Raw genomic sequence first — 13965 nt, forward strand, 5'->3', positions numbered from 1 at the left:
CAATTGTCCATTACTCTATATTGTTTTTTCATTCCTTACTCCAAGTGCTATTACTTTTTTTATATTTTGGTTCCCTTAAATCTAAGCTCCCTGACCCAACTCAGATACTCCCCTTATGGTGTCTTTCCCTTTCAATCAGCGCTGCTGTGGATGGTCTCTTGTGTGATTTGTGCCCTGCCGGCAGCTCCAGTGTTCTTCATGGAGTGCGCCGAAAGTCACAATGTAATACAAGTCTATGACAGCCTCGTTCTGGCTCTCATAGACTAAGGGGTACTTTGCACGCTGCGACATCGCAAGCCGATGCTGCGATGCCGAGCGCGATAGTCCCCGCCCCCGTCGCAGCTGCGATATCATTATGAGGTTCGCTACGGCAGCGTCACATGCACTCACCTGACCTGCGACATCGCTCTGGTAGGCGACCCGCCTCCTTATTAAGGGGGCGGGTCGTGCAGCGTCACTGCGATGTCACATACCAGGCGGCCAACAGGAGCGGAGGGGCGGAGATGAGCGGGATGTAAACATCCCGCCCACCTCCTTCCTTCCGCATTGCCGGCCGGGACGCAGGTAGGAGATGTTCCTCGCTCCTGCGACTTCACACACAGCGATGTGTGCTGCCGCAGGAACGAGGAACAACATCGGACCGTTGCAGCAAGGTAATTATGGAATTCGCAGACACTACACCGATGATACGATTACGACGCTTTTGCGCTCGTTAATCGTATCATCTAGGCTTTACACACTACGATGTCGAGAGCGACGCCGGAAGTGCGTCACTTTCGACATGACCCCTCCGACATCGCACCTGCAATGTCGTAGTGTGCAAAGTACCCCTTACACTGGCCGCTTGTAACGTAACTTCTGACTTCCGGTCAGTCAGAAGTTGCGGTCACAAGATGGCATCATGGGACCGGAGTGACGCCGAAAAAGGATGAAAACGGCGGAGGATGGGTAAAAGGCTAGGGGCAGGGGGCTTAGACTAAAAGCACCGCTACAGCAATGAAAAAAATGCTGATGTAGAGCTTTAATATTAGACTCCTACTTTCTGTTCTTCACTTGAACATTAGCAGCAAAGCACTTATTCATACTTTGTTTGCCTAGAAGCATTATCGGAGCATGCTCTAATTTGGGCAAAGGTAAGTGTGAAGGAAGGAGGGGAAGGTGAGCTGTGAGATTGCTTACTGTGAATAGTGCATCCTGTGCCATATACAGTTTATATAGATTGTGTTACCTTTAAATGAATGCCTGTCTGTGATGATAACGAGACTGCAGAACAGGAAAGCTTACGGTATTCAGAGCAAATTCTAGTTTGAAATCTGTTAAGATTTTTACATTTTGATACAGTAATATGAAAAATGTAAATAAAATCCTACATTTTACAACATATTTAGCATAAAACTCTGTTTTAAACAAATAGGATCAGAAAATGACCTAGTAAATGAATGAACAGAAACTGCTGAACTAGATCCAGTAAAACTATATCACTGATAGGGGACTTTCCAGCAGCAATAAATTCTTACGTTCTGCAATTAAAGGACCGGAATGTATCAAAGAAAGTAACTTCTAACCTGGCTTTAAACAGTTTCCCAAAAGAACATTGTCATCAAAGTCTGTGGAGGTCGCGCACCAGTCCTGAGCTTCATTCCCATCAAGTATACAGTCATGATACCACGTCTCCTTATAACGGAAGGGAAATTCACAGGGTCTTCCAGAAGAATTCCCACCGGTCGTATACACAACTGTAAGAGAAAAAAGAAGCAAAATGCTTCATGATTATCAAACGTGGACGACATAAAACAATATTCTCTGCTGCTGAATTTGCTCATATTCAGTATGGCATTGCTTTCAGGTAGATTTCTACAATATTGAAATTCTGAACTTTCTGCTGTGCGCAGGATTGTTCATCCAGCGCCTCTGGATTCATGAGCAAAGGGCCATAAATGCAGTGAAATCTGCACACAGGCAATGTATTAGGTCGTGAATGGACACTCCCTTTAAAAGTGTAACTTCACTGTGATTAAACTTTTGACGTGTCACAGACACATGAGCATTTTTCATCTGAGGGTCCCGAACACTAAAATGAGGGACCAGAAGCTTCAAGGCAGGATCTCCTTGCCATCAGCACTAGGCGGAGACCTTCTGCTTCTTACCTCATTTTCCCCCACTTCTCTACAACATGGCAATATCAAAAGTTTTCTTAAAGTTCAGTTATATTTTAACTCTGTGGTTTCGCGCAGTATTGTACGATTGTTTGAATCTAGATTATTTTTTATAGGTACAGGAAGCGTTCGTTGTCACAGAGGCTTATCGGAGGAGGAACAGACAAAAAAGCAGCTTGTGCAAGAATCTGCAGAAAGTATAAACTGTATTCGTGAAGAAAAAAGGAAAAGAAAAAAGGAAAAGAAAAAAGGAAAAGAAAAAAGGAAAAGAAAAAAGGAAAAGAAAAAAGGAAAAGAAAAAAGGCAAAGAAAGATGGAAAAGAAAAAAAGGAAAAGGAAAAAAAGGAAAAGAAAAAAAAAGGAAAAAGAAAAAAGAAAAAGAAAAAGAAAAAAGGAAAAGAAAAAGAAAGAAAAGGAAAAGAAAAACAAAGAAAAGGAAAGGAAGGAAAGAATGGCTGCGGTGGCAGAATGCAAACTTACCATGAGCTGCACAACGCTGAATGTCACAGTGCAATCAATATGGGCTGCAATCAGCTCTTCCCTTCAGATGTTTACAAATTCCTCTCTTTATATTTATTTAAATAATATATACACACTACATCTTATCTATTCCTCTCTTCGCCCTCTAATACTTTATTTACTATGACATCATGCATAAAGATCTTTGTCTCCATAGTCAATCAAGAAGCGGAGGGCGGCGAAGGCGGGGAGAAGTGAAGAGAAGCCAAGGATGGCAAGTGCTCTCTTACACCCCCTCCCTGGCGCACTAATATGCCCCCTCCCCAGCACACTCATATGATGCCCCATCTCCAGCGCACTCATATGATGCCCCCTCCCCTGCGCACTCATATGATGCCCCATCTCCAAGCGCACTCATATAATGCCCCCTCCCCAGCGCACTCATATGATGCCCCATCCCCAGCGCACTCATATGATGCCCCATCCCACTCATATGATGCCCCATCCCCTGCGCACTCATATGATGCCCCCTCCCCAGCGCACTCATATGATGCCCCATCCCCAGCGCATTCATATGATGCCCCATCCCACTCATATGATGCCCCATCCCCTGCGCACTCATATGATCACCCTCCCCCGCGCACTCATATGATCACCCTCCCCCACGCACTCATATGATCACCCTCCCCCACGCACTCATATGATGCCCCCTCCCCTGCGCACTCATATGATGCCCCATCCCCAGCGCACTCATATGATGCCCCCTCCCCTGCGCACTCATATGATGCCCCATCTCCAAGCGCACTCATATAATGCCCCCTCCCCAGCGCACTCATATGATGCCCCATCCCCAGCGCATTCATATGATGCCCCATCCCACTCATATGATGCCCCATCCCCTGCGCACTCATATGATCACCCTCCCCCGCGCACTCATATGATCACCCTCCCCCACGCACTCATATGATCACCCTCCCCCACGCACTCATATGATCACCCTCCCCCACGCACTCATATGATCACCCTCCCCCACGCACTCATATGATCACCCTCCCCCACGCACTCATATGATCACCCTCCCCCACGCACTCATATGATCACCCTCCCCCACGCACTCATATGATCACCCTCCCCCGCTATCTCATACGATCCCCCTGCCTAGCACACTCATATGATCACCCTCTCCCGTGCACTCATACAATCCCCCTCCCCAAGTGCACAAGCAAAACTAATTAATGAATAAAAGTTGACTTTCAGAACATCAGGGAGCATCAGATAGGGGCCGAAACAGATATCCATGGAAATATTTCACAGTCTTATCCTGACGTACCTTTGTATGCCTAAGGAAAATGTAAAATGTACTGACAGATTCCCTTTAACACTAGAAGTCCCAGAGAGGGGTCATTTGACATTTCTACCATTGAAACCCTATGGAGCTCAAAATTCCTGGGACTTCTAGTGTTTAAGGGAACCTGTCAGCAGAAATTTCGCCCAAAACCTAAAAGATTCCCCCTCTGCAGCTCCTGGGCTGCATTCTAGAAAGGTCCCTGTTATTATTGTGCCCCATGTGAGACCAAAATAAAGACTTTATAAAGTGGTACCTTTTTGTATTCAGATTCTGTTAATGTGACACGGGGGCGGGCTCTCTGCCGTCCGTTATTCTGCCTCCTGGTCCTGTATGCCGCCCCCCATCGCTCCTTTCCATAGCTGATGCACCGCCCACTGCTCCAGCCATCCCCGCGCATGCCCAGTGCCAGTCTCACGGGACTGAGCAGTGCGTAGGCAAGAGATTATGGTCGGGACTGTGATTGTTATCAACAAGTACCCGCCTATAATCTCGTGAGCGCGCAAACCTCACCAGCGGTCACACTGTGCTCCGGGTAGTGCTAGACTGTATGGGCTGCTTCCAGGGATGACGTCCCTTTTGTCATGTGATAGTATTTTGAACACGCCCCTATCACGTGACAAAAGGGACGTCATCCCTGGAAGCAGCCCATACAGTCTAGCATCTACCCTGAGCACAGTGTGACCGCTGGTGAGGTTTGCGCGCTCACGAGATTATGGGCGGGTACTTGCTGATAATCACAGCCCCGCCCATAATCACTTGCCTGCGCACACGTCACCAGCGGTCACACTGCTCAGTCCCGTGAGACTGGCACTGGGCATGCGCGGGGATGGCTGGAGCAGTGGGCGGTGCATCAGCTATGGAAAGGAGCGATGGGGGCGGCATAACGGACGCCAGAGAGCCCGCCCCCGTGTCACATTTACAGTATCTGAATACAAAAAGGTACCACTTTATAAAGTCTTTATTTTGGTCTCACATGGGGCACAATAATAACAGGGACCTTTCTAGAACGCAGCCCAGGAGCTGCAGAGGGGGAAGCTTTTAGGTTTTGGGCGAAATTTCTGCTGACAGGTTCCCTTTAAGGGGTTACTGTATCCAATGCAAAGAGACAATTGAAAAAAAAAAAAATAATAATTTACAGATAAAAAAAAAAAAATACAGAACTGATGAGTGCAGATTAGGAGCAATACATCTAATTGGATCTGAGAATGCAGCACAACTTCCCCATAGCAAGGAAAACCGAAGCCCAAAAGAACAGGAAAAAGGATCCCAAATACCCGGAGGACACGATGCTCTACATGTAATCACATCAACAGCTGCAGCTACACAATTATCTGTGCATCTAAGTAATTGTGTTTCTCTGGTTTTCTTCTTACCAACATGAACAATGTAATAATATTTGCTTTTCAATAAATGGAAACATTTACCGGTTAATTGACGTTACTGCAGATTTACAGGATGGCTGCGGTCAGAGCGGAGGTGGGAGGAATGTGACTGCGGCCTTCAAGCTCCACACCTTAGTCTTGTCCCTCAACTCAACCATATCCACGCTTCTCCACCCATAGGTGAGGATAAAGCAGGTTCAAATATTAATAAAAAGGTAACCTAACAGAATAATGCCCTCAAACCACGGGCAGCATGATCCACGCATGGGCTGCATTATTGCAGCTCTATATTACATTGCTCAGAAACATTGTGGTTAGTGATAAGCGAACCCCAAGATATCCAGAATCAGCAGGTCCAACTGGATTAAAAACAAAAAAAAAAACCCTCTGTTTGGTCTCAGAATTTATTTTTGATATATGGCTGGACGCCAATCCCCATATAAGTCTATGGGGACTTGAATCAGAAGCTTCAAAATGGTGGTAGAAAGCTAGAGGTATTAGAGTAGCCGCGTTATACTTACCAGTCCCCACGCGGTGGTAACTACTTCCGGGGCCACTCAACCCCAACCCCATGCATATGAACTGTTTCCCCAGCCCATCAGCAGTCACGGCATCTGTGATTGGTTGCAGTCAGACCACACCTCCACCATGTATGACTGCATGTCTGATTGCTTGCAATCGCACCCACTGTGTATGTATAGTGATTTAAAATAATTAAATGTGAGAAAAAAAAAATTGGCATAGGGTCCCCCTATATTATGATGCACAGCACAAGTATAAGCATACAGCTACAGAGTGCAGCCCCCTGCCCTGTCCTTGGATGTGTATCAAAATAAGAATGACCCCATGTGGCTTTATTTTTTTTTTTAAATTATATAAATAACTAAAAAACCCTGCATGTGGTATCCCCCACCTCCCCAAAAAAAATAAAATAAAATTGATACACAGCCATGATAAAGCAGACAACTGGAGGCTTGTATTCTCAGGCTGGGGAGGCCCATTGTTATTGGGCTGCTACCAGCCTAAAAACAGCAGCCCAAAATTGTCTCATCCATTAGATGTAATAAGGTAATAATACAGAAGGAAAGAGTCTACTACCAAGCGTTACCTTCACAAGGTGTTACACAGGGGTGAGGATCAGTTCAGGTGCTCCATGATCTCAGCTTGAAGGTGCACATCAGATAAGTAGAAGTTTTCCATATGAAGTCCAAAAAAAGAGATCAGACGGCACTCTCCAAAGTATGAATGAAGATCTTCTTTATTTAACAAATGGTGCAGGATAAAAAGCAGGAGAGGAGCTAGGTGCAGACCCCCCCCAGGACGACGGCCGTTTCGCATCTAATTACGCTTCGACAATCGCAGCGTAATTAGACGCGAAACGGCCGTCGTCCTGGGGGGGGGTGTTCTGCACCTAGCTCCTCTCCTGCACCATTTGTTAAATAAAGAAGATCTTCATTCATACTTTGGAGAGTGCCGTCTGATCTCTTTTTTGGACTTCATTAGATGTACTAATCCCGGCACTTTACCATGCTCACACCGATTGCCTTGATGTGGTGGCAATCGGGGTAATAAGGGGTTAATGACAGCTGACAGCCCTAGATTAGTAATGGGATGCGTCTACGAGACTCACCCCATATTCCCCAGCCCCTCCTGTAATGTATATGTGCCCCCAGCCCCTCCTGTAATGTATAAATGCCCCCAGCCCCTCCTGTAATGTATAAGTGCCCCCAGCCCCTCCTGTAATGTATAAGTGCCCCCAGCCCCTCCTGTAATGTATAAGTGCCCCCAGCCCCTCCTGTAATGTATAAGTGCCCCCAGCCCCTCCTGTAATGTATAAGTGCCCCCAGCGTCTCCTATGTAATGTATATGATTTTCCAATTTTATTATCACAAAGATGACTGCGCTCCAGACCGAGACAATCCTAGAAAAGCAGTTGTGAGAAGCCACATGATCAATATCACCGAGCGTCATAGCCGCACCAAAGTGAAGCAGCTCCAGTGACCACAGTAAAGGGGAGTTAATTCATTGTTTGACCAAACATACCAGGTTAATTCTCAAGTTGACTATTCTGTGCAGCCCTTGACGGTGGGCACTAATTTCCACATGGCCCCCAGCAAAAAAAAAAAAAGGCTCCCCATCCCTGCCATAGATGATGGAGAAATCCTTGAAGGCTTACCATGTTGTATACTGCAAAATATATTGGGCGGGCCTATAATTTTCCACTCTGAATGCATTGACGTGGCTTTCCAACAGCATTTCAATCTATAAAATACAAACAAACCTTGGAGCTTGAAGAAAATAAAACCATAAAAAAAAAAAAAGGTGGAGGAAACACTTTACAGGTTCCTCATTCCTCACATGGGCTTGTAGTTTATTCAGTATCAGTGGTTAGTTATTGTGCTGAGGAGCCTCGTGACATTAATTTTGGTGGGAACTATATTACATCGGTTTGTATAAAGTGACCTGTTGGATCGTTCAAACATTTTCATTCGTAAAAAAAAAAACTTGAAGGGATGTGAAAAAAAACCCCAAAAAAACAAATCAAAACTATTTTCAGCTATGTATTTGAGGCTTTTGAGTCTTCACAACGCGTACTGAGTGGAGTGTGGAGTTAGTTTGGAGCAGGAAAGAGAAGAAGAGCAGTGGAGGAGCGAATACCCATGGCCTGGAGCTGGTACCGCTCGCCCTGTGCACAGACAGAAGGGGTCCTAGAGACCACGGGAGGTGCAACATCCTTCCGTGGCCTTGTTCCACACATAATCTACGGGTGGAAGGACTTGGCCGCAACACGGGGACTGGTCTCTAGGCTAGAGGAGAAGAACCTATGTACTCCACTAGTAAAACCAGCAGCCAAGGCGACTGCAAGCACCGAAGCCACAACCACATATGAATTCGCTGGAAAATGACTCAAAAAGGGCCAAGGGATAGAGCTTCACGCCACCCCACAGGGTCCATGGGCACAGGGTTCAGTGTGTGAAGGCACAAGGCAGGAGGGCGAAGCAAGCGCAGGAAGACAGCCAGGAAAGGGTACACTTCAGAAAGGTGCACCGGGCTCGACCTACGAACTACCCGGGATCGGCTGGAGCCCATCACAGCGAACTCCACCACTCCAAAGGTCGTCCCTGGCGTGTCATGTAACCTTGGAACCTGCTACAAGGAGTAAAAACCTCGAGACTGCATCCCTGTGTGGCTCTGTTATTCACCTGCGACTCCGGCCCTGCAACCCCCGCCATCATAGACTACTACTACCACCCCCATCCGCCCTGGGGCCAAGCTCTGCCTGTAGAGAGCTATACCAACCAAGTTGCGTCACCATCTGCCCTAGAGATCCCCCACGCCGCAGCGGCGGTATTTAACTTGCCACATACCACAGGTGGCGTCACAAATAAACTGTCATCATCCCCTTCCTATTTGTTAGATGACACCACCAGTGTCACGGAACCGGGCTCCGCCACCGCGACGTCCCAGAGCCAGAACCACGGCGTGTCATAAGCAGACAGGTTCCTTTAAGAAACTGAGGTTTTGGTAAAATACATTGCACTAAGATTCCTAATTGTAGGTGCAGCACCCAGTAATGATCTATCAGCTTTGTATAATAAGAGGTTACATCCATCCAAAAACATTCCTAATTGTTGCTTTATCTTTCTTTGTGTATTATAAACACATGGAACCATTGCAGGGCGAATACTAATGTGAAAGTACAAACTCATCTTTAGTGAAACTTTTGATTTGTATCTATTACCTCATTTATATTTACTATTAAATGGGAACAGGTCAAGTTAATGATATCTGATCTGCAGGCCGCAAGTTCTAGAGCTGAACACATTGATATACTAAATGGTTACCTCTACAAACCTTTTACTTATTCTATTATTGTATTAGGAGTCCAGTAGGAGGTCCTAATCAGTGATTGACAGCTCCCTCCAAAGCACAGTCATAGATGAAAACTGTCAAACACTGATTACTACTACTTATGGGCTACTAAGACATAGAAAGAGCTGGCATTTACATGACTATAATACAAAAGGTATACTACATATTTTCCCACTAAAGTACATTTAAATCGGCTCCATTTTTTGTAGATCAGAAACCTACTTGATAGGCTCCTCTTAAAGGGAATCTGTCAGGTTTTCTAGTACAATACTAATGTCATCTTTAAATAGGGCTTAAAAAGACCTTTCAGGATCAGTAACTTTTATTGCTCTTCCTTATCCTGTTACCTTGCTGTAAGCTCCATTGAATTCAGTGTCTTATGATGGCTTATCAAGTGTATGTATATACAATTTGCATATTCACTGCTCCCAGTGCATTCACTATCACTCCTGAGAGATGGGAGGGAGTATGGGTGGGGGCAGCAGTGCAAATTCAGTTCAGATTAAGGGGTTCTTCACACATAGCGAGCTCGCTACCGAAATCGCTGCTACGGCACGGTTTTGGTGACGCAACAGTGACCTCATTAGCAATATCGCTGTGTGTAACACTGAGCAGCGATCTGGCCCCTGCTGCGAGATCGCTGCTCGTTACACACAGCCCTGGTTCGTTTTCTTCAAAGGCGCTCTCCCGCTGTGACACACAGATCGCTGTGTGTGACAGCGAGAGAGCGACGAAATGAAGCGAGCAGGGAGCAGGAGCCGGCGTCTGGCAGCTGCGGTAAGCTGTAACCAAGATAAACATCGGGTAACCAAGGTGGTTACCCGATATTTACCTTAGTTACCAGCCTCCGCAGCTCTCACGCTGCCTGTGCTGCCGGCTCCGGCTCTCTGCACATGTAGCTGCTGTACACATCGGGTTAATTAACCCGATGTGTACTGTAGCTAGGAGAGCGAGGAGCCAGCGCTAAGCAGTGTGCGCGGCTCCCTGCTCTCTGCACATGTAGCGATGTTATGATCGCTGCTTCAGCTGCTGTGTTTGACAGCTAAGCAGCGATCATAACAGCGACTTACCAGGTCGCTGTTACGTCACAGAAAATGGGACCAGTGAATATGCAGTCTGTATTTACATATCCTTGACTAGTTACTGCACACTGAATGCTGTGGCGCTTACAACAAGACAACGTAAAGCAATAAAACTTTCTGCTCCCGAAGGGTCTCTTTAGGCTATGTGTCCACGGTAGAATGTACCTGCGGATTTTTCTGCATGAAAATCCGCGACTTTCGTGGCAAATCCGCACCCGCGGATTTGCCGCGGATTTTGATGCGGATTTCTTTTTTTTTTTTTTCCCCATTCTATACCTAAAATCCGCACCAAAATCCGCAACAAATAATTGACATGCTGCAGATTTTTCCGCATCAAAATCCGCGGCAAATCCGCAGCGGACAAATCCGCAGCATGGACACAGCATTTCCAAAATGCCATTGAAATGGCTTGGAAGTGCCGCTGCTGCAGATTTTCGGGAAATCCGCGGCAAAATCCGCGGTAAATCCGCAGCGTGGGCACATAGCCTTAGGGGTACTTCACCCACAGCGAGATCGCTACGGAGATCGCTGCTTGAGTCATGCTGTTTGTGACGCAGCAGTGACCTCATTAGCGATCTCGCTGTGTGTGACACTGAGCAGCGATCTGGCCCCTGCTGTGAGATCGCTGCTCGTTACACACAGCCCTGGTTCGTTTTTTTATTGTTGCTCTCCCACTGATAAGCACACATCGCTGTGTGTGACAGCGAGAGAGCAACAATCCTGAATGTGCAGGGAGCAGGAGCCGGCGTCTGACAGCCTGCGGTAAGCTGTAACCAAGGTAAAAACATCGGGTAACCAAGGTGGTTACCCGATATTTACCTTCATTACCAGCCTCCGCAGCTCTCACGCTGCCAGTGCCGGCTCCCTACACACGCTAAGCTAAGCTAAGTGGTGTGCGCTGGTAACTAAGCTAAACATCGGGTAACCATACCCGATGTTTACCTTAGTTACCAGTGTCTGCAGCTTCCAGACGCCGGCTCTGTGCAAGAGCAGCGTCGCTTGCACGTCGCTGCTGGCTGGGGGCTGGTCACTGGTGAGATCTGCCTGCTTGACAGCTCACCAGCGACCATGTAGCGACGCAGCAGCGATCCTGACCAGGTCAGATCGCTGGTGGGATCGCTGCTGCGTCGCTAAAAGTGTGACAGTACCCTTAAGCCCTATTTAGAGATAACTACTATTACTGTACTAAAACAATCACCTGACAGATTCCCTTTAAATTGCCTCAGTTAAATTAGTACATTAATGGTTTCCAGCAGCTGCCACATGAGGGAGCCCAGGAGCGAACTACATATATATTATAACTGTATGCAGAGGGCTCACTCTAGTGGTTACTAAAGGTAGCAAAATTCTACAGCATTTAGCCTTAGGATCAGTCCTTACGATAAACCATAAAAAAAGAAATACTAAAAAGGTGTTTACTTTAAAGGGGATTTCCAGCTAAACAAAAAAAAAAAATTATATATATATATATATATATATATATATATATATATATATATATATATATATATATATATATATATTTTTTATTTTTTTTATTTATTTATTAAGTAGCAAGTTAGATGACGTACTAATACAGTCCTATCAGGCCAGGATGTGTTACTCTGCTGGGCGCTTCATTCTGGGTCTTGTTCTCAATACAGGGCAGCACATGAGGGTAATATACCAGGTCTGGTTCAGTATATTTCAATAATGAAGCCAATCTCCTACCCTAATGTATGACATGAAGGGGGCCCTTTAGAGCTCTATTCACACTGCACCTTTTGCTTGGAATTTCTTAAGAAAATACAAGCTTTATAATTAATATTAAAAATGCATTAAAATTCAGCTTTAATTGTAAAAGGTACGTGAACTATGAAGCTCCAAAATGCAGGTCACATCCACCCAGAAGCACATACATCAGATGCATTATATAATAAGTGCAGCCACAAGCTGCTGCTAAACCACAAGTGTGAAAGAATGTAGCAGATCAGAGACCGAACAAATGAACTGAACATCACTAAGCCATAAAGCCGCCCACATGTACAAAGACGTCCAACAACCCGACTATAGAAACAGGGTGCAGGTAATAAAATGCTGCAAACAAACAGTATTTCTAAAGATCCTTTATGATATGCTAATGAGGCCAGGGACTAGTCCCAAGGGCATTAGTTCCGCCCTCTTAGCATGTTAATATGCTGGTTCTGGGTGCATATTGGACCTGACAGGTTCACTTTAAATATTATTAGATATCACTACGGTTAAGGAATGCGCACTTGAGTCGAGTGATTGATTGCTCACCACTATTCATCCTCTATGCACATTCATCTATATGAAAGGGTTTATCACATTTTGGAAAAATTGCAAAGTCTTTGTAAAAACAAACAACTTTGTACTTTACCCATTTACAAATTAGAAGGGTTAAACAGTATCAGCAATTTCTCATTTTTCCAATAAATTTACAGAACCAAATTTTTTTATTTTTTTTTTTTTTTAAAAAAAGGGACCACATTACATTTGAAGTGTCTTTGAAAATACCCCCAGAGTGACACCATCCTAAAAACTGTACCCTTCAAACTGCTCAAAACCACATCTGAGAAGTTTATTACCCTCTTAGGTACTTTAAAGCAATGTGGAAGGTAAAAAAAAAAATGAAAATTTTAGCTTTTTTTTTTTTACAGAAAAATTTTCTTTTAGCCCCAAATTTTTCTTTTTACAAGGGTAACAGGAGAACATGATCCATACATTTTATACCCCAGTCGATACCCCATATGTGGTGGAAAACTACTGTTTGGGTGCACGGCAGGGCTCAGAAGGGAAGATGAGACATTTGACTTAAGAGTATAAAATTAGCTGGAATCATTAGAGGACACCATGTCGTGTTTGGAGGAGACCCCCTGAGCTACTTAAAGAGTGAATCTTCCCCACAAGTGACGCCATTTTTTAAACTAGACCACTCAAAAGAATTTATCTAGATATTTGGTGAGCAAATTGAACCCCCAAGTGCTTCACAGAATTTTATAACGGAGTCGTGAAAATTAAAAAAAAATATAATTTAAAAAAATGTTGCTTTACCCCCAACTCTCATTTTTACAAGGGTAAAAGGAAATAATTGACTACACAATTTGCAGTGCAATTTCATGCAGTACAACAAACACCCCATGTGTAATGGAAAACTACTGTTTGGGGGCATGACAGGGCATAGAAGGGAAGGAGCAGTATTTTGGATAAAATATATTGCAGATGCCAGTCACATTTGAAGGTCCACTGGCATACCAAAACAACAGAAACCCTGCTGTGAGGTCGCTGGTTGTTGCTGAAAGTCCTGGACCATTTTTTAGTTGTTGCTCTCCCGCTGTGAAGCGCACATCGCTGTGTGTGACAGCGACAGAGCAACAACTGAATGTGCAGGGAGCCGGCTTCTGTGGATGCTGGTAACCAATGTAAATATTGGGTAACCAAGAAGCCCTTTCCTTGCTTACCCGATATTTACCTTCGTTACCAGCGTCCGCCGCTCTCACGCCGTCAGTGCCGGCTCCCTGCACACATAGCCAGATTACACCGGGTAATTAACCCGATGTGTACTCTGGCTAGGAGTGCAGGGAGCCAGCGCTAAGCGGTGTGCGCTTGTAACCAAGGTAAATATTGGGTTGGTTACCCAATATTTACCTTAGTTACCAAGCGCA

At 45.3% G+C, this 13965-nt stretch overlaps 1 protein-coding gene across 1 annotated transcript in view; it reads right to left on the bottom strand.

The window, feature by feature from the left end:
- The window catches only part of LY75 (lymphocyte antigen 75), a 153689-nt gene that overhangs the window by 117374 nt on the left and 22350 nt on the right, over positions 1 to 13965 (bottom strand). The window contains 1 exon segment of the mRNA XM_075317259.1: positions 1566 to 1736. Within this exon segment, the coding sequence (XP_075173374.1) occupies positions 1566 to 1736 (171 nt within the window).

This window comes from Anomaloglossus baeobatrachus, chromosome 7 (genome assembly GCF_048569485.1).
Source record: "Anomaloglossus baeobatrachus isolate aAnoBae1 chromosome 7, aAnoBae1.hap1, whole genome shotgun sequence".
In the NCBI taxonomy this organism is placed as follows: Eukaryota; Metazoa; Chordata; class Amphibia; order Anura; family Aromobatidae; genus Anomaloglossus; species Anomaloglossus baeobatrachus.